General features: G+C 43.1%; 1 protein-coding gene across 1 annotated transcript in view; it reads right to left on the bottom strand.

Annotated features, from left to right (window-relative positions):
• The window catches only part of LOC149351486 (F-box only protein 31-like), a 37,043-nt gene extending 11,227 nt beyond the window's left edge, over window positions 1-25,816 (bottom strand). Inside the window, exons 1-8 of the mRNA XM_089580847.1 lie at window positions 25,657-25,816; window positions 21,354-21,413; window positions 17,960-18,036; window positions 17,372-17,548; window positions 12,011-12,082; window positions 9,740-9,849; window positions 7,070-7,229; window positions 398-621 (exon numbers count right to left, since the gene is read on the bottom strand). Of these exons, the coding sequence (XP_089436973.1) occupies window positions 398-621; window positions 7,070-7,229; window positions 9,740-9,849; window positions 12,011-12,082; window positions 17,372-17,548; window positions 17,960-18,036; window positions 21,354-21,413; window positions 25,657-25,798 (1,022 nt within the window). The 5' untranslated portion in view covers window positions 25,799-25,816. The remainder of the gene's footprint in view (window positions 1-397; window positions 622-7,069; window positions 7,230-9,739; window positions 9,850-12,010; window positions 12,083-17,371; window positions 17,549-17,959; window positions 18,037-21,353; window positions 21,414-25,656) is intronic.
• Window positions 25,817-26,298: the final 482 nt, after the last annotated feature.

Below are 26,298 nucleotides of genomic sequence, written 5' to 3'. Positions count from 1 at the left end.
AACTGCCACCATCACTGAATGCGGTCATTACCAGAGCTCCAAAGACATGCTGCTGCAGCACCTTGGCAGCTGCCAAAGCACCATGCTTCGATTAACTAATACAAGTACCTTGCAGGCTTCAGTGAGCTGAAGCGTGCAGGTTTTTGTAAACTTTAAGTAATAAGCATTATATTTAGACACCTCACAGTATTTCTAGGCAACTTTTTTGCATTATGTAACGAGCTGTGCAACACTGCTAAGGAAAATGAAGAGAACTATCACTCTAGTGCAATGACAGAAGACAAAGCAATGCTCTACAGTCCCTTACAATCCTTTTCCAAACTGTGCCATTTTCTGTAGTAACACCTAAATTCATGAGCCATAACCAAATGCAAAGTTGTGTTGCAGTTGCACTAACCTTGCAATGCAAACCTTGGGAATCTCGTGAAAACGCTCGTGGCAGTCGCCTGGCACACAGAACGGCTGAGGTGTAGTTGGCACTGAGTTGCATGGTATGTCCGCTGCTTGCACTTCAATGGCATCCAGGGCTGTGATAGACGCTTGCTGCTGCGCTGTGAGCACCATCGAATACTGCAGCACCACCTCAAATGTCACCTGGCCAGAGGGCACGTTGGGGTCACCCTGCAGAAGTAGTGTCCTTTTGAGTGGCCACTGCACTCACAAGGGGCCAGAACCACCGCTAGATACGCATTTAATGAGCCCAGTGCACAGTCGTGAACATCCAAGCTAAGCTACATGATGCAAAGCAGTGCGCAACACTCACAAATGGAGCTCAAAGGTTCCTTTCATTTTTAGGACTACTCAATAGCTGCCACCATGGCATAATATAGGAGCCATTGCTGCCAATGTTGTTGCTCAAGATAGTGGAAAGAGCAGGTTGCCACAGGCAACAGTGAGCAGACACGGCCTTAGTAAGCAAGGTAATGCTCCTCCTTGGAGACACAGGCTGATGGAAGGCGAAATGAGAATTTTGAGTTGAGAAAAACGGCAAAAGCAAAGCACTGAGCCCTTATTTTTTCCACCACTGCTGGCGTCTAGGCAAATTTCTTTCAGGATGACATCACTGTTGGGCACCTTAATGGTTCCAAGGAATTTCTCATTTCTTGTGATTGACAGAGACGTGTTTAAGGGCCCCTTTAAGCTAAGGCACTAAAATGCGCACATATGATCCAGGTACTGTTTTTTCAAAAGTTTACATGTTACTGGAATTGCTTCTGGGCTTATCATTGCATGGCCTGTACAACAGGCACCCTAACACCCCAGATCTCAGGAGAGTGAATACATTTGTCACTCCATGGCATAAAGGTCCTTTAAGTGCTACTGGAGATTCACTACAAAGGCCAGCAATGACTCTGGTGGCCTGGGAGCTTTTGTAAAAAGGCAGCACATGGCCCTATTGTAACTTGGCCATGCCACCCTGCACTCTCTGGGTTGCAACTCCTTGCATTGTTAAGAGCACTTTCTTTGCAGACAGTGTCATTAGCCACAAATACCACCCCAGACAGAATACACATTCCTTAGCTCCTATCTTTACATACATTTCTTGTTCTCATGCTGCTGAAATGGAGCACATAAGTGGTCTTGCCAAAAAAAAAAATGAATTAAAGAGCAAATGACTGTTCACCTTGAGGTTTAAAATGTGCCTATCACGAGCAAAAAATAAGTGATCCACCTACATGCACACATCAAGAACCCAAGATATCAGCTAAAACAATTAACAATGCCTACCACTACAGTCGAACCTCGTTATAACGAACACGGATACAGCGAATTATCGGATATAACGAAGTGAAAGAAAAGTTTGGTTTGACATGCTTTATTTCTATGGGAGTTCTATCTGTATAACGAAACGAGAAATTCAAAATTCGACACTATATCGGTTATAACGAAGCAGTTCTGTATTAACAGCGCTCAAAATGCGCGAACAAGGAGGAAAAAATTTCAAAACACGCTAAATTTTGATCTTTTGAATCGCCCGCACCTAAGATGTGTTTGAATCACCCGCGCTTCCGCACGCCACGCCATCTAGGGAGAGCGAATGAATCTAGCATCAACGGCTGCGTAGCATGTGACTGACACGTGATCGAACCAACGCCCGTGCTCCCCGGCCACCCCGCCGGCACGATTGCCGACTCGCGCGCTATCTCCGCGCTATCTCTATGATCTCTGCAGTCCATTCTGTAGACGCCGTCGCGGAACGCGTCGTAACTTACAGCAGTTTCGCTTGAAACGAAGATAAAGATCTTCAGGGCGGTTGACAGCGGGCGTAAGGAAAAGTCATTGCCGCGGACTTCGGTGTCGCGCCTAGCACTCTATCAACCATCTTGAGCGCAAGGCAGAAGGTTGCAAACGTCCTCTCTGCAGGCGTTGTGAAGAATGACAGCAAGAGTGCAAGGCTTTGTCACCACCAGGATGTTGAAGATGCTTTGTTTGCATGGTTCAAGGACGTTATAGCGCTTAACCTGCCTGTGTCTGGTGCCGTCCTTCAAAGGGAGGCGAGAAGTCTGACTTGCGTCTGAGGCCACAATGACTTTTATGCAAGCAGTGGCTGGCTGCAGCGATTTAATGACCGCCGTCGGATTGTTTGCCACGTCTTGTCTGGTGGCTGTGGCGCCCAAACTGACCGACCAAGAAATTGCTGATCAGGTGGTTTCTACAGATGATGCTACAAACAGCAATGCATGTGAAGATCGCGAAGTTGAGGGGGTACTTCGGGAACCTACGTGTGGCCAAATCAGCTGACATCGGGAAAGCACTGCTCTGTGTTGATTTCGTCGAAAAATTTAACCTGTCAAATAGTGTGAAGTGCCGCCAAACGAAGATTACGTCGTTTTTTAAATAAATTAGTTTTTGCACCTGGCCAGCATCCCGACTTGTGAGTTCGCTCTTGCTTTCCAGTACGAGATGCAAGGCGAGGTTTGACAGGCTTATACCACGCGTTAAATTAAAAAATAGTGCATTTTTTCAACCCTGTGCTGTCCATCCTAAAGTGCCTTTACTTGGGTTTATTAACAGACCTTTTCTGCCGGAATTTGAGTGCATGCTTTTATAACGAATATCGGATATAACGAACAAATTTCCGCGCAAATTGCGACTTCGTTATAACGAGGTTGGACTGTAGTACAAAACATTTATATGCTATATTTTCTGGTGTACACATTGTGTTTTTTTTCTCTTAATTTTTCATCAGCAAGTCTTATACAACTGCTAGATATATATATATGGCGGAAAGTGACACGCCGCCACATGCTATCTTTTGCCATGCCCAGTAACTATGTTCGAAAAGAAAACCAATGTGAAAAAAAACTGACCTATTTCTAAAATGTTATATTATCGGTAGAATCATAGTCTCGCCACAGCCAAACTGAAAGCGGCACGAAGAGCGAGTTGCCGTCGCATTCAATTCAGCCAGTCCAGCCGAATTCTTGGTCAAGTTCCCATTTCGGTATCCCATCTGCTATGCTTCACACACGTGTCATGTACAGTCGACGACCGAAAATTTGGGTGCCTGATTTTCCGGACATGCTTGATTATTCGGACTTTTTCACGGCACTGCGACATGGCCCATAGAGCCAACGTATAACAGCACCTGAAATTTCGGACGTACCGCAACTGACCGCTCGATTTTTCAGACCTTGTTCGCGCTCGCCGCCAATACCCAAGCCGCCATAAAATGTGTACAGTGGAACCTCATTAATTCAAACTGCAGGAGAGATCGAAAACTTGATCAAACAAAACAAAAAGATTAAAGGGACACTGAGGAGAAATTGAAGTTGGCTTGTATCGACAGAATACCAGCTCCTGATTACAAAAACGCCACTCATACTGACAACAAAGCTCTTGTAACGTAGAAAAGAGCAAGAACCAAAATACAGGTATCGCCGCCACAGGCCAAACTCGCAAGTACAAGCGTGATGAGATCATAGAACAAAACAGTGTTGCTAGAACGAATGGTTCTAGCAACACCAGGAACCGAGAAGCCATGCATCACTGAGGCGCAGCCAATGCATGCGCAAATCTCCTTGACGTCGCCAGATGGCGCCACGTGCCCGGCTGCTACGCGCGCTCCTGAAGCATCGGGACAAATCAGCGCCTGTTTTCCGGCGGTAGGCGGGCTCCCGGTATTCCGCTAGCGGTAACAAGGTACACGGTATGCTAAAGGTGTCTATTTGCGAGAACTTCGTTGACGACTTCGAGAACGAGATCCATCGTAACGCTGGCAAAACGCCAGTGCAAACGTAATCGAAGCGACTGTAGCGACGGCCGCAATAGCCGATAGATGCCTTCAACGTGCGGCCGGCGGTAGCTTTCTTTTCGGCTGCTGCTAGGCCGCACTGCTGGCAGCCAGAAATCACGGAGTCTGCGTTACGTCATGTGCACGTCATGTTTCACGTCTCTTAGTCCTCTGTCGTCATAGACGAATCCCAAGTTTGAATCAGAGCGGCGGGAAAAACTTTTTCAACTTCGAATCCAAATTTCTTAGAAATAAATGCATCTTTCGCTGCCGGCCAAGTGGCAACAAAGCCATGACATGCCGAACTATCGGATTTTACTATAAAAAAAATATTAATAGTGCTCTCCTCAGTGTCCCTTTAAAGAGAGCCTCTTAACTTGCGATGTTGAAATTCTGCGTGAGTTGGCACATTGCGCTCGCGTGGTTTCGAAATCGTACTGTTCTTGAATGTCTTTCGCCGCACGAACTTGAACCATAGTCTGAGCTCACGGAACTCATCTGTGCCGAGTCTTTCATCCTGAATACAGAAAGAGGTAGCAGCGAAGCGCGTGGGAGGCGTACAGCCTCACGGCGATGGCAAGCACAGGAGGAAACAGTGGTGCATTTCAGAGCAAGGTCAGTGAACCCGCGGCAAAATGCACCGCGACCCAACTCTTCTATTGTAAAACCGTAAACAACTACGGTTTCGATAACAGGCAAGACGCCTCATTACATGCAAGCCACCGCAGAGTGCATATCGCCGGATACGATGCAGATTTTGGCTTTAGTCGCTAGGCCTAATGGCGAAGTTCAACGCCAACAGAGCACTTGCTTCGGCCGTTTCTAGGTTCTTAATGTTTCGCCATCTTCGCGTTCTCGTTCCGGGCCCATCATATTGCGGGCGCAGCGCAGCTCCCGCAGCGGCATGTTCGCTTTCCCGTTTAGACTTTGTCCCAACCTGTGCATTCAAAGGCAACATGCGAAGGGCAGCACAGCCAGGCTGAGCTTGTGAAAGCAGTCGCCGCCCGTCGTCCGTGCACATGTCGCGCGGCGAAATATAGTCATGAGGAGCTTTAGAGTGTGTGCAATACAATTGGCCGCTTCCTCCGGCATATTGGTAATAAGTTCATGATTTTTTTCGGTGAAATTTGTTTTTCCGGACTCGTCCACAACACCCTCCACCCTCGTCAGCAACAGAGGAATTAGGACATCCTGTAATACTGCAAGCACCACATGGAACATGATCAAACGGTGATGGTGGCAACAGTTCGAGAATCATGCACAGCCGGGACTGAGGCCCTTGTTAAAGGGGCTCCGAAAGGGAGCTTTCAATACAGGTGCAGTATTTCTGGGGTGTTGAAGGACACCACTTCATGAATACCTACTTACTCCAGTGGTTTCGAGGCATGTCTAAATGTTTGCCCTCGCGTAACATGTTTTCAACATAAATGATGATGTCAGAAGTATCTTGCATTTCTTAAATATATTTGCACGGCTGCAACTTCTCGAATTTTTCATCTGTGTGACCTCATTTGCATTTCCTGCTGAACAACAGACATTCACTCTGTTACACCTTCTTCCATTTCCTTTACTGCCCAACCGGACAACAAACTGAAGCCCCCCAGTGATAATACTGTTCTGGGCCCTTAAGGTAGTATTCAAATACAAACAGTCCCCCAACAAGTTTCAAGTTTCTTTTTCTATTTTTAATTTTGACCACAAAATAAAGGAATGTCCCAAGCTTGGTCATTTGAACATGAGGCATGATGAAGCCATGAAGCCTCAAATGGTAAGGATTGAACCCACAGAGCTGGTTAGAATACCAGAATTGCACCTCAAAACTGAGACTCTCCTACCACCCAGAAAAGAGAAGAGGAAAAAAATTATTCGATTTAACCTTGTTTATAAATGCGTTATATGAGCGATAGGCTACAGCACTTTTCCACCCCTGTGAAGCCCTCACAGGCTATGAAGAACTCTGTTGAGAAGTTTTGGCGTATGTGTTATATTGACACCTTATAACACGTCTACAATGTCCAAAGATCACACACCTCCACAGTATTTTTCCACGTTCAACTGTGGTTGACAATGCTCCGGTTTGAGCAGTACAAACACTGACGCCTTTTTCACTAGCGACCAATTCAGTGCTCTCGCACTAAAAGAAAGAGCTAGGGTTGACAATTTCATCAGGACTAGTGATATGGGAATGGTGTTTGCCTAGAGCAACCACATAGTTATGGAGATGACAATGAAAACACATATCCCAGAAGAGAACCAAGCACAATGATCCGAATGAAGCAACATGCACATATGCACATAAGTTATCAATGAAAAACGCCTTTCAGAAAGCCTTTATCGCTGTTCTGATTCAAAGCACAATATGCACATCTGTGCATAGTGCCCTGGGCAAAATCTGTAAGTCATGCAATTATTTTTTTTCACATTTCTCACTGTATCATATATCAGGAATACCTCACGCGACTTCATACACTTCCATGTGTACTCTTCAGCTGCACCACAGTTATCTAGTGAACGGACCTGCACCATGATAACCTAATGACCACTTCACCAACCATGCTGATGCTTATCTCCTACTTCATGCCTTGACAAATTATGATTTTATTTCTTTTCTATGCTACCACCACCCCAATAATGCTCACCTGGTATTTCAAATAACACTGATGGTGACCTTGAAGAAAGAGAAAGGCAATGCAAAAAACTTAGAAAACACAGAAAATAGAGGTGCTATGAAGAAGGCTTCATGAAGCCTCAGAAATCAATGCTCTGAATCATAATCCCAACATTTTCTTGTGAAATTCCATGAAAATAGAGAGTAAAAATTGTGAAAAAATTTACCGAGAGTTTGGAGGCCCGTAGCTTTGTGCAGTTGTCAACGTACTCTATTTGGATCAGCTCAACGCCATGTGTGCCATAGGTGCCCTTGAAGATGCCTGGCTGGATAGGCACTTTCGCCAATGGAGCTTGCAGTCTCACCCGTTTGTAGTGAAACGCATAGCTGCATGCAGGGCAGAAAAAAAAAAAAGCCTTCGTAAGGTCTCAGCCCCAACAGCACACTGAAATACATGAGCACAGCAAAGCTGCTGCAGTGCAAGCTGCACTACACTTTAGCTGCACTGAATTCACACCAAGACAACAAATTTAAAAGTTAGATGATCATTTAAGATGAACATCTCACCTATGTGCTGCACATAACACAATAAAGAAACAGTACACAGGGTTTGCAGGCCCTAACACAAAACATGTGCACTGTAGTAAACTAAAAAGTACTAGCCAAGAAGTTAGTTTATTAGACATCATGACCTGCCATTGCATTTTTATGAAATGCAACTGCGATTTAGGCAACAATACAAGGCTAGTTAGAATTTGTCCTGTTGTGTCCCATGCTAGCTATACGTTTGTAACAAGTCAAGATTCGGAGCTTATATTGAGGACACTTCTATAGAGCTCAAAAGGGGGAAAAAATGTACTATACATATAATAAATACAATCTCAGTGATCTATTCCGGGTTTGTACGACTTGCCGGTGTACATGTACAAAATCAAGAATTTTGAAATTTTACAGTGTTATGTATTTTTTCCGGTTATTTTCCCCTAATGGAAAACACAGCTTTCCAGTAACCGCGTCCAAGATTTCCTCAAAATTTTTATTGAATAATACATTTCCAGAGTGAGAAGGTGCACTGATATAAAACTGAATGCAGCCAAAGTGACTATGGCACAAGTGCACAGTGGAGTGGTGATCATGCTGCCACACTGGCCTGCACTTAGCTTTCCCTTCCCTGTAAAACCAGTGGACTAAAGACTGCCAGTGTTGTGGGCAGCATTGTGGGGAGTTCATTTCAAGGCTGTGGCTGCCCACTTTCACAAACCACACAGGGTCAGGTTCATGCTAAAACAAAACAAAAAAAAGAGCTATGACAACACGTGTACACGAAGGCAAGGTGATGCGACATGGCCGATCCTTTTGGAGCTTTTGCCTAGAATACAAAGCACGAAGGTGGCATCACGGTGCATGAGAGCGCAAGTGGCTCTCTGTCATATGGGGCTCCTTGCTTTAAGTGCCTTAATCCCATAGCTTAATCCCCTTAAGCAATCCGAAACCACGCTCCAAAACAGAAGTTCAAACTCCAAGAGGGTTTACTCATAACTATTGTTCACAGTCCACTGATATTAAACCTAAGGTCTCCAATCAGCATGCTAAGCATTATAAAATATATTTAAAAATGTTGAAAATACACATAAGGCTTTCATATAAATATTTTCTCTACTGCAGTTTTTCGGATCCAAGTTAAAACTTTACCCAACCTTGAATTGGCAAGGTGCGGACGGCTTGGCTGCTCAGCTTTACCCCTCTAGTTGAATGAATGTTTTCGCAGCCTACAAACAAAGGTAGGCGAATCTTGCAAGGATGCAAAAGTGCTATGCAAGCGGACAGTAATTAACGTGATGAAATAATAGCAATAAATGAGGAAAAAAAGCGAATATCTGATTTGGTAAACAGTTTTCAGTGCAACCTGCAGTTTACATCTGAAATAATGAGAAAAAAAAAAAAGATCAGTTTATGTTGCACACAAAAACGACTGCTTATAGTAACCTGTCATTTGCTGCAGAAAATAACCAGAAAAAAAAAACACGAATTATGGAACTTTTTCCCAAATTACCCGAATTATACCTGAAATTGAGCTCAAAACATTTCACTCGATTTTTAACCTCTGAAATTCTGAAAAATAACAACAATAATAATAATAATAATAATAATAATAATAATAATAATAATAATAATAATAATAATAATAATACCCGAAAACAAAGGGCTTTAAGTATAAGCCACAAAGGAGCTCAAAAGCATCACCAATATGAAGGGACAGGACACAAAGGGACCACTGTGTTCCTGGCTGCTGAGGTTAGCATCTACAGAAATCTTTGCAGTGAATGGTTCACCCCATCACTTTGCATTCACGTCAATCTGAAAGCTTGCAGAAAGGGCTGAGAACATTATAATTAAAGTGCACTGTTTTAAAGGTTTATTTAATTTACTCCATGAAACATCTGAATAAAGTAATATTTTAAACTGAAAGTCACCCAAAACAAAGGAATGAAACATCTGAATAAAGTAATAGTTTAAACTGAAAGTCACCCAAAAACAAAGGAAGCAACCAATACATACATCAGAGATGCCTAAGAAGGACTTGCAGAAAGAACTCTAAAGACGAGTCACAGCTGTCCCAGAAATCTCAATACATAAACTTCGTTTGGCTTCACTTTACCATATTGCTACCAGGAAAAACTGAAAGATAAAACCATGCAGTCTAATTCTCTGACCATGATTCTTTCAAGGCATGCGAGGGTTTTTTACTCTCTTCAGACTGCTGCACACTGTAATAAATGCGATACCAACCATGCAGCCTTTCACCTGAACACACATATTCTAAATATTTTTCACTATTCAAGACCATGCACAACTTATAAAACATGGAAAATGAGCCTTGTAAAAGGCATACATACTCAAACTGCCTCAGGATCAAAAATTTCATCAGAAGCATCTCCTGGCTGTGTGGGAACTGGTGCATGTCCAGAGGCACTGAGGAGTGTTCACTGAGAAACTCACGGAGTTCCTGAAAGAGCCACGCCAATGCTGAGCAAGACATCTAGAACACCTGTCTTAGAAAAAATCATGCAGAGCGCCCCAGAAATCCAACTACTTATGAGAATTGAACCAAACATCAATAAAATCCACCAGAAAACTTATTCTCTTCAGTTAAAAGTGGTACTTATGAATGTGCACTGCACAGAAAGCTGCGCATATAACCCATTCCCAATACGTCCACAAAAAATAGCCAATGATCATTAACAAGAGCCAGACTACAATGTGCTACAATGCTACCTAAAGCACAGTACCTTTGTTAATATCATCAAATACCTCAGTCCTCAAACAGAGCTTATAAACTGCAGCAATGCCTTGGCAGCGTGAAAGATTTTCAGGAGAGTAGGGAAGTTCAATTTAGTTGCACAATACACTTTCTACAACAACATGAAACCTTTCAGACAATAACTTCCTAACAAACATCACCACTGTCATCCCCATTATCAGCTCAATTTTGACCATTGCACGACAAAGGCCTCTCAATAACATGCAATTAACCCTGTACTGGGCAGATCTATGACTGCCATTATGTCATATGCAAATTTCCCCAATCTCTGGTGCCCTCTTCTACATTTACCTTCTCTTGGAATCCCCTCCGCCGCCCTAAGGGATCACTGATTAACTGTCCTCTGCATTACATGCCCATGCCCATTTCTTCTTCTTGATTTCAGCAAGGTCATCATTAACTTGCATTTGTTTCCTAGCACAATTTGCTCCCTTGATCTTCCTTTCGTTTTCCCTTCCATAGCTTGCGGAGCTGTCCGAAATTTAATTCAAGCCTTTTGAAGCGAAAGCTTCACTTCGGGACCTCGGGCTTCAATAGCAGACCGTGTAAATTTGACCTTCATCTGAGTTAGAGGTCAAACCATGAAAAAGAGAAAAAGAAACTGCGGGTTGGTTTGGTTTGGTTTATGCGGTTTAACGTCCCAAAGCGACTAAGGCTATGAGGGACGCCGTAGCGGAGGGCTCCGGAAATGTCGACCACCTGGGGTTCTTTAATGTGCACTGTCATCGCACAGTACACAGGCCTGCATCAATATCCCTGACTGGGAGTCGAACCCGCGGCTGCGCGAACAGATCTCCTTTAAGGGCCGCTCAGCGAGACCACTAGGCTATCGCTGCAGCCAACACGCCTCGTGTTAAACTGCACCACACTCTCATGCTGTGCACTGGGCAGTGTCGTCTTCTTCAACTTCCATCTGCTCCGTCCCACAGCACTGCCTACTCGCCGTCATCTTCTATGTAGCGCAAATCCGTGCTTTCACTCAGATTCGAATGTAGTAAACATTCTCTGTAGTTTTTCATTATCCTCTCACCAATATTGGTAAGCTGCTATTTATGACGCGAAAGTGCTTGCAAAACACATCCCAGCCTGTTTTCATTCTTCAAGCTACCTCAATCCCATGGTCCGGATACCAAACGAGTTAAGAGTATACCGTCAAAGCAAACAAAATAAAAATGAGCATGACAGACAAGCAACAATATACAAAGGTAACATAATATACAGTCAAATCTGATTATATAAAACCTGGTTAGATCAAATTATTTTTTATATAGAAAAATTTCTGAGCACTGTGAAGCTACAGCATGAATGTATAGGAAAATGTGCAGCTATATTGTACAAACATTAGCCATCACACCCCATAGATCTAACTTCGGGCAGCACCGGGCAACTCAAGAAGCTGGCGTTCCCTTAGCACATCGCCGGATGTTAGCTTTTACGCATGGACCTGCGGGTGCTACTGGTGCTAATGTGCGTCACCACTGATCTGCGTAGCAAATCTACTACGCAGATAAGAATGACGCGGATTTTTCATGACGGAGGCGGCAGGCGTGTATACACGCCCGCCCTGCTTTTTCCCCAATGTTAAAGCAATTTGTGCACACTGCATACAGCCCATTCCAAAATTTGTACATGTCACCTAACAAAAAAAAAGTTCTGTTACCATGTCCTTTACTTTTACTGTTGTTTGCTTTCAAGAGAGAGAAAAACTTTTCTTATCAAGGTACAAGGTAATAAAAACAGCTCCAGCAATGTCAATGTGCACAATAAATTTATCTTTGCATATTTTGTTTGCATCCCTGACCTACAAAGAAAAAACATTCCTACTTTTCAACAACAGAAACCATACCTGGTGCTTCCCATTCGGGTGGCGGTGATGGCTTGAGTCACAACACTTGAACATAAATTCATCCTTTGAAATCTGAAATACAATATAAATAAATGATTAGTCAATGTTATACTGCCAGCTTTATCAGTGTGAATCGTTGATGTGAGAACAAGTGGAATAGAAACACGATGTGTAATTACTGTTTAATATAGCAATTTTCAAAATATGGCTGGGTTTCATTGATGTGATCAGATCATGTGATACAAATTTTCTTTTTCGCCACAAAACTCGCATCCTGCTTCGTAGAGTTCCAGATACTGGGCTTGAACTTCGGCAAGAAGGCACCTCACAGAGTGAGCGAACTTTTGCAGTATAACCTGACGAGTTTTACTCACCGCTACAACAAAGCAACGACCAACATTCCCCAGCCTTCAATCAGTGCATGTGTTACTGTCACTATGGACAACAAAGAAGCTGCTACACTATCAGTTAGAGGTAAGTGGTCACTGAATCTTACTGAGCAGATAATCTTCACATGTCAGGTGTGGAGCTTGGATTTGAGGGCTCCGGATAATTTTTGACCATTGGGCTTCTTTAACGCGCAATGACATCGCACAGTACAATGGCCTCTAGTATATAGCCTGCATCGAAATGTGACTGCCACGGCCGGCAACAAGTGCAGAACTGTATAGAGCGCTAACACATACGGATGCAGCGCAAATCAAATGGGAGCCAGTTTATTTAGGTTAGTGATGGCCGACGTGATGCCATTCAATTGGCCCTTTGAATAATTTAGAGCAAGCTTGGGGGGCACCTAAGTTCACCTTAACTCTTTCCTTACCACAGGAAAAACGACCATTTTTCACATGTCTCAGACAAAATTTTTTTTAGAAAAGGTGTGATAGATAAAATTATATAAAATGCATAACAATAATTCAGATAGAATGCGCTTTATAATGAAATTTATTTGAACACATATTCTGCTTGAAATGCTGTGAAAAAAAATCAGTAAACACAACAAAAAGTAAAAAAGAAGAAAAGTTTTGTGTTTATATGACAATAACTTTCCAAACACTTGTACTAAAAAAATTCTAGAAACTACAAAACAATTCAAATTCTTTCTAAAACATGGCATTAAAGTTTGAAAATTATAACTTGAATAGTTTTCGAGCTAGAATTTTTTTTCTTCATGCCTCTTGAAAAGGCTCGTTTGAGAGTGCCCTTTATATGATTTTTACAGTCCAACAAAAAAAAAATTGGAAGTGTAATGTTATGCGCCAAACGAAAGCTTGGTAAGCGTGGTTTAAAAAATACAAATCAAAACTTATTTAATTTACGTCAAAAATTCAAAAAAAAATATAAAACACAATAAGTATAGGTGTGATATTGCGATATATAGTATGCGATAAGTATAGCTGCGATGTAGCTGCAGAATCGAAATCCGACGTTACAACATCTTCGTCCGAGTCACTGCTGCTCGGAGGATCTTGAAAATCAGCTGCAGAGGCTGGAGAATCACGTGCAGCGAGACTCTTCCGAGCGCGCGAAGCGCCCGACCTCGACGCGACGCCATCCTCACCGCGTATTATGTCGCAATAAGCCTATGCTCCAAGGGCACTTCAAAAATGCACGACTGGCGGGGAAATTACCAACTAGGCCGAAAATGGAACTAACCGTCTGAACAACAAACCAGATGCGCCCGCACAAGCGGACAGGAAAAAGAAAGCGAAACTATCAGGCCAACGTTCCGGGATCGGTTTGCGCAGTTACAGCGTCTGAACCAAAATCCGACAATGCAATATCGTCACCAGAGACTCTACTACTCGTAGCATAGATAATAATTGCAGTCAACGCAGTAGAATTGCGCGCAGCAAGGTTTTTCCGAGCGCGCGCCGTCTGCGCGCCCGACGCCATGCACGGAGCGTCCGCGCCGTACCCTCTGCTTCAAGGGCGTTTCAAAAATTCGCGCGTCGTGGGAAAATTGCTCTCTACGCAGAAACCGAAAATGTAGTCTCTGGAGAACAACTTAGATGGCGCCACATCACCGTAACGGCTACAATGAGGAGCTTCGGTTCGCACAAACAGACCGGAACGAGGAATCTGAACGCACAGGCGAGCGTTCTGGGCTCTCGTTGCCCAGTTTGGGCTTCGAAACAATACCTGACGATACAGCATCGTCGTCAGGGTCCGTGCTAATCGATACATCAAAAATAGGTGGTGCAAACGCAGTGGAATTGAGTGGAACGGGGTTTTTTCGAGCGAGCGCCATTCCCGATGATGACGGCTTGTTCGGAGCGCCCGACGCCGCACACCCAACTTCAAGCGCGTCTCAAAAATTGCCGCTTTTTGGCAAAAATATAAACTAAACAGGAAGTTGAAGTTTAATGTGTGAACAACAAACCGAATGACTCAGCAAGTCCGTAGCGGCCGCGGTCGCGCTGCCGTAGCGCTTCGAATTTTTCGATCACCGGTGATCGAAGCACAGTGGCGTGGTAAGGAAAGAGTTAAGAGAATGATGCAATAGGGGTCCCCTGGTGCACCCTTTTGCAAACATCAACACACTTGTTGCTATCGCATACTGCCTTATTACACATAACGGTCCATGCACAGCCCCTTCCAATCTTCTCCCCTACCCCCTTTTTTATTTTGCTTTGCTTACTCTCAACTTTGATATTTGGTGATGCTAATTGTTGACATTCATTGGTTACACTAATCAGTCACCTTAAGTAACCAAGTGTTCATGCAATGTAATTCACTTACTGTGTGGCGTGAGGTGTTTGTACAAGGCCTCCATTTATCTCACTGAATGAACATTCCTCAGTGGTGTAGAAGTGGCATGCCCGGCTCCCAACCAAAAGGACAGCGGTTTGATTCTGCTTGACCCCTCTTTTTCTTTTCCGTGAAACTGCTTTTCTACGTCCCTACCCCCCCGACCAATCAGGATTTTCCAGTCCCGCTGATGCCAGGTTTTGCGCCAAACGGGACCTTTAACGCTATCGCGTTAATAGGGCAGTGGGGACAATACAGCGCAATCTTTAAATGCTTAACTGAACCAGCTCCTTTATGTCGGCTGCAGCTTACCAAATGGTTTAGCACATACTTCATAAACAAAATCTTGCTCCCTGAAATGCTTGCTGCACACACGAGATTGGTTGGTTTGGTTGGTTTATGGGGTTTAACGTCCCAAAGCGACTGAGGCTATGAGAGACGCCGTAGTGGAGGGCTCCGGAAATTTCGACCACCTGGGGTTCTTTAACGTGCACTGACATCGCACAGTACACGGGCCTCGAATTTCTCCTCCAAAGAAATTCAACCGCCGCGGCCGGGATCGAACCCGCGTCTTTCGGGCCAGCAGCCGAGCACCATAGCCACTGAGCCACCGCGGCGGCTCTGCACACACGAGAGTACAGTCACTTTCTTGCCCATTATCAGTGAAACTAGCCACGCTGCTCGTAGCTTCATATCTTCCAGATCAAAATCGGAGCTTGGACTGGGTTCCATTGGGTATGTTTGGTACTAATAAATCAATAAATAACCTGCTGCTGTCAGTGGGATGGCAAACAGAAACTCACTGACAGAAAAAAGATAAAGAGTAAAATGAGGCCTATATCTCCTAAAATGCAGAAATTCTGTCGAGCAACCACTGTTTCCATAGTAAGAGGAGTCATGTGATCCTACCTGTGCTGCAAGGTCAAAGCTGGCGCCATTTACTCCAGTGGCAGAACTCAAGCACAATAGTGCCACGATAACAGAAAAATATTGCCCAAAAAGACTTTCAAGCACCATTTAAAGATGACAGTGTGCACTCAAAAGCTCAGGCACTGTATGGATTCAAGAAGAAGTGAAACTGCACCTTTGGCCCCGTACTACACAAAGTAAAAGACTGTCAATAAATTTAAATTAAGAGACTGGCAATAAAGTTAAGCAACCTTTACGCATTGTCTTCACTTGAACACGTCTTCAACATCATGCTCATGAAAAGTTATAAAAAAAAAGTGGTGGTGCTATAAGAAAGAGCTCCCACCTGCCCCACGTCTCACAGTTAATGGGCCACAACATGGACGTTCAACATACTGCACAGTTTTGAATGTTCCAGTAACTACTGTATACACCCTGTGTAAGGGCCACACTCATGTAAGGGTCGCTCCTCCCAACTTGGTAGCTGACAACTTGAACAAAAAAAAAAAGGAAGAAGAAAGCAATTGCGTTTCACGTGCATATAATCTTTCCCATCTGGTGTGTTCTGATGGGAGCTACTGGACTGCAACACGCAGTATGACCATGCTAACTATGTGTCATTCCGAGACTTGCCTAAAATCACTACCACATGGAGGTTTTGCACTATGCAGCAACGCAAGTTTCCCACCGACATTTCACCTCCACAATGCCGTTGGCAGCAAAGCGAGTGGAAAAGATAGTAAGGCAAAGGCTACAAGTCACATGCGTGAAGCACTGTATCGAACTGTCGGCAAAACCGTCATTATGATTGAGCACGAAATCACATAGCTAAAAACATGTCTCCACCTTAATTCTTTTTCACAACAATTTCGGGTGATGCGATGTTTCCCAATAAAGTGCCTTGCCAGTCCGTTTCATTGTGAGTGGTTCCCAGCGGTCATCGTATCATCTGGACTTTCAATATCTCCATAAAGGGCCCACCAGGCCCATGCTAACTGTGCTAAAATATGGGCCACCGCACAAGCAGGGCAGGCATAATCTGGGTTCCACTGCAGTCAGAAAAACTGAGTGAAGAAATGCCGCTTTTGTGTGATGATGCACCCCCCTTCGAAATTCTAAGAAAAAAAAAAACTAGCGGCTCTTACAAGAGTTTATATGGTGGTACTACAGAAACTTGATATTTTATTTCCAAAGTTTTTGTCCTCTAGATGCACTATTTATTCCAGAATCAGTGGCTGAAATTTAGGCAGCAAAGATCCTTCTACTGACAGGAATTATCATACTGAAATAATTACTGACAGCGTCATTGAAAAGTGGGCATCAGTTGTACACCAAAGTCCACCGCTATGTTGTCTGCATTGCTGGCTTATTATAAGCTGCTGAAATTATGTGAACACCACACACTTTCACCCAGTCACAAAACGACGGTGTTGTTCTTTCACAAAGATGCAAAAAAATAAATTATTTTGTCAGTCATAATGCCAGCAACGCAATCAGCAGGACTCACAGTCGCACGGAAGACTGTAGATGGCTGTGTAATGTCATCTGTTGTTTTTACTGTGGATGTACTGCACTGAACACGGCCATAATAGAAGACAAAACCAATAAAAGCAATAACTGCACTTGTTCAAAAAGCTGCGTCTTTTGTCATGATCACCATTTAAAGCATTCTGAAGGAGAAAGACAAACAGATGTGCATCATACCTCCAAAATGATTGCTTCATGGGGTCCCTTGTAGCCACCCACACAGATGACATCATCATCATTTTCCCGGTAAACAGGTATGGAAAAGAGCATTTTCTTGCGCAGGGGCTCCGTGATGAATGGGTCCAGAGGAGGCATCAATTCCGTCCCCACAATGGCGACAAGTGCAGGATCAAACTGTGAACACGCAATTCTTGTTGTGGTTACACTGAATCACTCTGCTGCTTTAGAGCATGCATTGCCACGTGATGTAAAAACTTGCACTCAGCGCTGCCAATTTACCTTTTCTTATGAACAGATTTAGCCCCTTTTCGAGATGTTTCAGCCCATAAGTCGATAACTCTGTTGTGAAAAAATGGAATAGCTTAAGCTACTTTTGAAAAGTAAAGTTATCCTAGAGCTACCATTTCAAAAAGTACAATGATTCCCTCCTATGCCAGTATGTGTGCTCTCTCCAGGCATGGCACTTATGCACCCCACGATATCAACAGTGGCAAAAGTCAAGTAGATATTAATAGCAAGCAAGATCTTGAATTTATGCAAAGGAAGCTTTACATTACTGCTAACATGAAAGCTATAAAGACTAACCCTGACTTGGAAGAGTCCGCCATAGGAGGAGACCTGCGGCTGCCAGAGGCCCAAGCAAAATCTGTACTTGTGCAGCACTGTCATGGGGAAAAAAAAAAGTACAACCCCTTCTGATGCCATCTACACAGAAACAAAATACAACAAAGAGGCAGCAGCACTGATATTGTATACACAGCATAATCACAATAAAAAGCTGCAAAAACAAATAACAGCAAACTACACAACAGGAATAAACATGTTAGTGAGCCAAATAGTTGTAAACCTATACACGACGAACTAGCTCGTTTGAAGAAACGCACTATATGCACTTACCTTCATTGCAATCTATACAAGTGAAGACATGAAATTTCATTCATCAGAGTAGTAATCGAGGATACACGGCTACAGCAGCTACAAATGAAGTCACCGGTGTAATGTGTGATCAACTGATACCTGTACCAAATGAACTCACCCGTGAAGCAAGTTCATTAAGGCATATAAATGGTGTGAACAATCGGTAAGGAAGTGGCATCATAACCAACATCAGAGAGTGGTAGATTTAAAATGTGCCTGAAGGAGCATCTCAGACAAATCATGCTCAAGACAACCAGTCACATTAAAATTAAAAATATGAGGGTTGTTTCCAAAATAAGGAATCCAATCGAATCCAAAATGGAATCCAAAAAGTTGTCTTTTTGTTCCCCACAGTGCCACAGAAATTCGCTGGAAGAGTCAACGCATTGCCGTTGGTGGTCTGGTATAAGCATTCGCAGGACCCGTCTTGTGCACATCTTCCGATATTCCAGTTTTGCAGTCAGAATTCTATAGATGGTACTTCGAGACACCTCACAAACCAAAATGCAGAGATCATTGAGAGTGATCCTCTGATCTTGTTGCATCATTTCTTCAACCTACATGACTGTCTTGTCAGAAATTGAAGGTCGTCCACTTTTTTCTTCGTCGTGAATTTCAGTGCGACCAGCTGTAAATTCTCTACACCACTTGAGGACGTTTTTGACATCTATGCACAAGTCTCCATATGCTTCTGTTAATTGGAGATGAATTTCAACAGGTTGAAGGCCACATGCGTTCAAAAATCAAATAACTGCATGAACTCCGCACCTGGCAGTAGTGACAAGCGGGAGCTCCATTACATAAACAGCTGCCGCGCCAAGACTGGCCGGCCCAGCGGGCAAGCTATAGCTTGTTTGGGAGACGAGGAGGGAGCAGCGACCAGAGCAGTGTGGCCAACAATCGCTCTAATAAGTTCTCCTACAGCCCCAGTGCTTTGGAGACCTTATCTTGGGATTGCCCCGTGGATGGGAAAATCACGTTGGTGCATTATACAACACCAAAAGAAAATCGCACAGCTGCGGCCAACATTGCTTTAGCAGCGGGAATAGCCAAGGAAAGAGCAACAAACACCATCACCAAAGAAATCTTTCACAGCAAACTTTGTGGATCTCACCATATGCAGAAATGAAAATAAGTGACGTCAAACCAACCTAATGCAGTACTTTTTTCATCTGTAAAAAGGACTTTGTGACTTGATTTGTGACAAGACAAAGACTAGTTCCACTATTCTGGCCTATTGAGTGGAGACATCAGTGGAAACGCCAGTTGCCACCAGGTTTTACACAATTCGAAGTGCAGGCTTCTGTTCAGAAGATGGTGGGAACCATTTTCTGAGGTTCAGGTATTCCAGGTCTAACATACCATGATAGACCGTCAGAAAGTCATTACTAGAGCTCCTGCTTGTTCCACACACATAGTTTGCACAGTGATCGTAGCCCACACAAATATTCATCTACCTACGTCCTTTCTGTTACACAACAGCACAAATTTAGTTGCACCATCACCAGAGCCAAATCTGTCTTATTGCATTGCCAGTTCATTCCTGTTCTCTCACGAACACCTCCCCCTTTTCAGCCACATAAGATTTATACAACTCTTCTTGAAGCCGTTTCTTCACCATTCAGAAGAGTTTCCTAGTGTAGGTCAGGTTCCATATTACAAATATTACGTCTTCAACTTTGGTTCAATCTTTTGCTTAGCCAAGCATCCCTTGTAGACCTACTTCAAAACGAAAGTAATATTTACGGAACTGTAAGTTCTTTGAATGGCTTCAACATGTTTATGCATCCATTTAGTCCCGCCCAGCCTTTCTGAAAGAGCACACATTTATTTTTATCTTTTCATCAGTATTTTCCAGTTTTTAGAAGAATAGACCATCATGTAATTTAATTCATGTAACAAAGTAAGAATGCCAGTCATAACGTACATATTACGACAGAATTTTCCAATATGTCATTTTCAATCGCTACACAACTGGTAGCCATTCTGTCACTCTGCTTACTCCGAGAATAATACCTGGTCGTCCTTTCAGAGCAACATGTTTAGGAATCATGTCACATTATGCCATGTTTGTGAACATTATTTAATCATGCAAGAACCTCTGCCTTATGCAATAAGTTCTGCATATCAGACATTTGGAAATATAAATGGACTACGATCTATTTTAGCATGCCAGCAAAGCGCAGGCCAGCAAAGTGTTGCAAAAAATGTCAATGATAAAAAAGAAGCCACTCAGCTCTGCCTACAAACAGAAAGCCGGCATCTTGCCAGTGTTAACGTCAAACAGTACTAGACAGCAACTATGCCTGGATCAGCTCCTAGATTTCTTTTTTATGCCGAGCAAAACATAGCTACTGCTTGCCAACTAACTACCATTTCAGGATGTCTTCATGGCACGATAATCCCTGTAGTCACTCAGATCTGCAGTTAATGTTCACCCTCATCCTGAGCGAGTGGAAAGTAAGACACCTAAAAAGACAAAAGTAATTTCTGGTGAGTGCTGTTCCCATAGCCTAATGGACTTCAGCCGCTTTGCTTATCTGAGCCAGATTTTTCCACACACGACAAAGTCTAATTGTCAGCTGCTGATTCACTGCCCATTCAGTGTTGTCCTTTGAGGTGCGATGGTGGCAGTTGTGATTAGCACAGTTGCCAGTGTTCATTTTGGATTCTAGCAAGCACAAATAAAGCTGCCCACAAGCAAAAACAAGCATTTTTTTGTAAATACTGTCCATGAACTATGACGGACTATCAGAGAAAAAGAGAGACAATGCTATGTGGTGCCAAATGTTCCAAGGAAGTGCACCAGCATGTAACATATGGCGAAATCCCCGGCAGAAGTTAGGCATGGCGCATGCTCATGCACATTACCCCACACATGTAAGCCGCATTTCAACAAACATGTGCCAAAAAGCCCATCTTGGTGCAAAACAAAGAACATGTAATTTACAGCCATGAAAAAAAAATTAGATGTTTTTACACTCTAGAGTTTTAATGTTACGAATGACTTGCAACGTGCCACAAAATTTACTGAGAAAAAGTGCAAATACTGGCAACTTACGCTTTGTGTAGACATCTTTGAAGATGAAATTGCCGCCATGCTTCACTTTCACAGCAAATTCTGGAATGAAATGAGAAAAGGGTAGAACAAAAATGAAAATAGTTACCTCAAGCAAAATGAAAAATTTTTAAATGTTCTGCCCATAACAAGGACAAGCTCAATGAACACCACCATAGTTAAAATCACAAGAACATCTCACAAGTGAATAAGTCAACTACCATGATCAGTGCCATTAAGAATCTGCTCTCGTCAAAACAGATATAAATGGTAAGGATTAAACAAACTGCACAGCACCAAAGAAGAGGCATAATTTCCTAACACAGAATGGTTCTTCAAATGAATTAAGAAAATATTCTGCATTATTTCTGATTGAGAGAAAAGCCTTCTTGAGCCATAGATCAAACTTCTGATCAAGAGTGCGATATTTTTAGGCTGTGGGAAGCAAACACAAGTAGCTGGTACATGTAAATCATTCACTGACCCCATAGTACTTTGCGATGACGAGACTACCTTGAGAATCAAGTATTATTGTTTCCAAGCAATCAAAATGACCTTAAAGCATTACACAGTGCACTTTGTAAGGTTTCCTTGAGAGCAGTACTTCCAAATTATCTTTCATTAACAAGCAATGAAACTAATGCCTCAAAACAACAAAATGAGACCGCCTTAACAAAGTAAGTTTGGTTCGGTTTATTGGGGTTTAACGTCCCAAAGCAACTCAGGCTATGAGGGACGTCGTAGTGAAGGGCTCCGGAAATTTAGACCACCTGGGGTTCTTTAACGTGCACTGACATCGCACAGCACACGGGCCTCTAGAATTTCGCCTTCATCGAAATTCAACCGCCGCGGCCGGGATCGAACCCGCGTCTTTCGGGTCAGCAGCCGAGCGCCGTAACCACTGAGCCACCGCGGCAGGGCCTTAAAAAAGTAAGTCATGCCCTGTTAATATGACTCCTGTTAATATGGACGACTGGAATTATGAACAATATTTCAAGGGATCGAACGTTCCCAATGTGTTTCACCTCGTTAATATGGAAACTCTCTGTCCAGACAATAGACAGCATGAAAATACATAGAACTCATTGGGGGCCGTGTATTCTTGCTACGTTAATGTGGACAGCGATAAAACAAAAGCTCGACTACCCCAACCAAATGGCTCCTTTCCCATGTTTTGAGTGCGGAGCACCAGCTGAAGGCAGTGCGAAACTGGAAATGCCTTAGTGACGGCCTTTTTTTGTCTTGGGGTTTCATGGATTACAGTGGCAATGTACAGTGGTAATGTGCACAGTCGATGCACCTTTTCATTTGCCACATTTCATGAACAGCTTTGAAAGAAGTTCTCTCAGCAGCTTCCGAAACACTGAAAGACGCATTTTGCAGCTATCAGCTGACTAGGTACAGATACGTACCATTGGTTCACGTTATTTTAAAAGTCATAGTAAGAAATACATCATCACTCTTGAGATATCATCATGTGCCTGGTGGACCCACTGGGAGCCAAAAACTGCACCACATTACTTTCAGGGATAGGGCTAATGACGAGCAGTATGATTCACATGGCACTTCCTAGATCGTCCAGTTTTGCCTTCACTACCCACCACTAAGCACAAAAGCAGACCTTAATCACGAATAACGAAGTGTTTGTTCTTTCACTGTCTCTTTCCTTTTTCTTCACGCTTCGTTATTACAGATGACTTTCTTTATGGACAGTTTGTGGAGGCACAACATTCCGAGGCTTAAGTTCCTGTTTAAAAAGGTGATTACAGCCCTTGCACTCTTTTGATACCAGTCATCAAATTTTTTTTAGTTTTGTCATGAACTAGCCATAGTAAATCATGTTATTTGCCATGCCCCTTTCTCCCTATCTGTTTGTAGCAATGATAGCAAGCAATATGGCAGCAACAGGTGTGAACTGTGGCAACAGCATGAATGCCATGACAGTGCCATGGACCACTGCGAGATCCCACAAGCACAGAAGTGTCACTGCCAGCATAAAAGTGTTCTCAATTGAAAAGAAAAAAGGCATTCATGAGTGCCCTGTTCCGCACTGAAAGTTGGAACTACAAAAGAAAGTAGAACATTATCTTGTCACATAAAATTTCTAATGTCTTCATTTCTATACAAAATTGCTCGAAGTCATTTTTTAAGAAGGGATTCTAGATACCTCTGGTACATGTAACTGCACCCAATTGGGTACACTCATCAAGAAGGCAACAAGGACATGAGGCTGAATGCACCTACCCTATTTTTAACTGACAAGTCCATCAGGATTCAGAAAACTAATAAACTAATTAATTTACTTCTACATGCCGAAGTTACACTAAGGGTTACGAGACACACAGCAGTAAATAGCTCTGAATTACCGTATTTACCCACATACTGGTCGATATGCCGCATTGATCGACCCCCTCACCATGGGAGCCACAGAAAAAAAGTTGGAATGTTGTACTGGTCGACCAGTGGAAGCTCTAAGCCAGCAATGTGCAACTACAACCGACACAATGCACCACATATTGGAACTGTAGCAGTGCAGTGACACATTCGTCACCTAAGAAGCACCCTTGGTGCTTTCCAAGGTACCTGATGCACTTTACAACACCATACAAACTGCATGCAGTCGTTCATTTTTTGATCTCTCGACACAAATGGTGGCTCACTTAAATTCTGCAGGAATGATTACCCACATATGGGATGCATTACTGCTTAAATTCTGCAGGAATGATTACCCACATATGGGATGCATTACTCGCTGCTAGCTGAGCAACTGAGAGCAGTTTCGCTTTTTTTTTCAACTCCTCAAAAGTTCAATATCAATGCAGTGACAGCGTAGTGGGTCTGCGTTATCTTCATATATCGGCCTTTTGCATGGGCTCTCGGTGGCAGCAAATGCCGTAGTTTGAGAAGACTTGAAGGAAGCCAGAATACAGGACTTTCCACTGTAGCGCCATTGATGTCGTTCTCCCTTTCTTTTCCGAGGTTTTAGCATGGGTCGTGCAATCCTTAAATCGAACACAGCTGAGAGTGATTGGCATTATGATCTTCAATGACTGCTACATGTGCCTGCTGCACTCTAACACAAGTTTTTGCAAACTAAAAACACTGCCCTCATGAGGGGATGGTGCCTGTAGGAAGTCATTTTGCAGCTGCAGCAGCCAGAACTATGTGGCAACACCAAAGTGTGCCAGGCAGCTTCCATTAGTTTTGCCACCTCTGGCTAGGCACATGCAAAGCTGTTGCTTGATGTTTAATCCACTATGACTGCAGCCCCCATGCCTATTGATTAGTTGGGTACCATGTTCCTGGTTCCTCCACAGCCAGCATTTTGCGCAGTTTCTGTTCTTTGTTCACTTCGGTGCACATAAAATACTTTGGTGCAGTAGATAATGTGTCTTCCAACAGTGTGTTACATCTACTTTGCAAGCCTGTGCTATCACTCATCCACAGTATGTCATGCTCCGTGGAGCCTTGTTTGCCTTTTTGCTCGCAGTAATTCTAAGCTGAACCTTTCATTTATTAATTACAATAAATAATTTGGTGTAATTTCGGACTTATACTCTCTACCACAAACCTATGAAACACTGAACTAACCAGAACGCAATTTTTGTTGTCTGCATCCATTTTTTTTTTTTGTCAGCATCCCTTTATACATGCATTTGAAAATTTCGAGAAAGTGCGCCTATATAGTTTCTATTCTTCTTTGCTATTTTTCCTATCAGGAACTAAGCCCGTTAAAAAATTAAAAAAAAAAAACAGCCCCTCTCTCCAAGAGCGCGCGCGCGCTTGGTACAGACAGAACAATGCTGATTATTTTGCTCGTACAGCTAAAGAAACGTAACAGTAATGCACTCAATTACCACCATACCACCTGAAAACAAAGCTACAAGTGCGCATTACAGAACTAAACAATGCGGTTTGCTCTGGCCACATGAATGGTAGGTATTTTACATGGTATTTCACGAAAATGCGCGAACATTTCTAGCAGATGAAAAATCAATAAAATGCAAGTTCGCACTGCAAGCCACCTCAGCATGACATTTTGCGCGGCAGAAACCCGCGCTTATCGCACAGATGAGTCAACGTCGAGAAGACCATCACCCAGACATTTTTTCCTTAATGTCAGGTGTCGGAAGCACCTATAGTTATTTAAAACAAGATTTTCTCACAAAACAGTGGCAGTTATTAGAAAGGATCGACATAGTTTCGGTAACAATATAGCTCTCCGACGAACAAGGTGGTATGCGAAAACCGACAGCTCCATGACGTTTAGGAGCCAACGCGCTTTAGTAATTACCGGGAAGCTTACCTTGCGCACATCGTGTTCGCCAGACGTTTTCTATGCGACTCGCTTCATAAAAGGAACGGCATACTTCGGCAACGACTGCGATGTCTTTGCCACTCAAATAACTAAAGATGTTTGCTAGGACCTCAGGCGGAAAGGACTCCATGATGAATTTATTGATAGCACTAACGCTGCATTTTTCAGCAAACGCAGAGGCATCAGGTTTCGGTTTTGCGAGCATTAAATTAGCTGTTTGCCTTAATCTCAATTTACAATTCTGAATTTTCATTATATAGTAATAAGCTATCACTCACATAACGTAAAAAGCCTAAACAAATTGTTTATTTGTGAGCACTTGATTTATCAGAAACAGTTCACAGGGACTCCCTAAAGCGTAGAGCGCGTAGAGTTCGAGGTTCGAGTCCATGTTCGAGTATGGCATTTAAAATTAAAAAAGAAAAGACGAGAGCCTTTTAAGTTAGATTTTTTAGGCTCTTATAATCTCGAGGTGCCCATTAGAACGTTAGAACACTCAAACTTATGTGCTCAGTTTGTGGTTGCTTCTTCGTTCGGAAACAGAAACATTCATGAAAGTAACCGCTCGAAATGCTCATGACAGAAATTAGCTGACATCGTGAAGCGAAGACCGTTGCCAATAACGACATG

This window comes from Amblyomma mixtum, chromosome 3, assembly GCF_055824585.1.
Source record: "Amblyomma mixtum isolate Tamu chromosome 3, ASM5582458v1, whole genome shotgun sequence".
Classification (NCBI taxonomy): domain Eukaryota; kingdom Metazoa; phylum Arthropoda; class Arachnida; order Ixodida; family Ixodidae; genus Amblyomma; species Amblyomma mixtum.
Note: the sequence above shows the minus strand (reverse complement) of the source record. Positions and strands in the feature narration are given on the sequence as shown.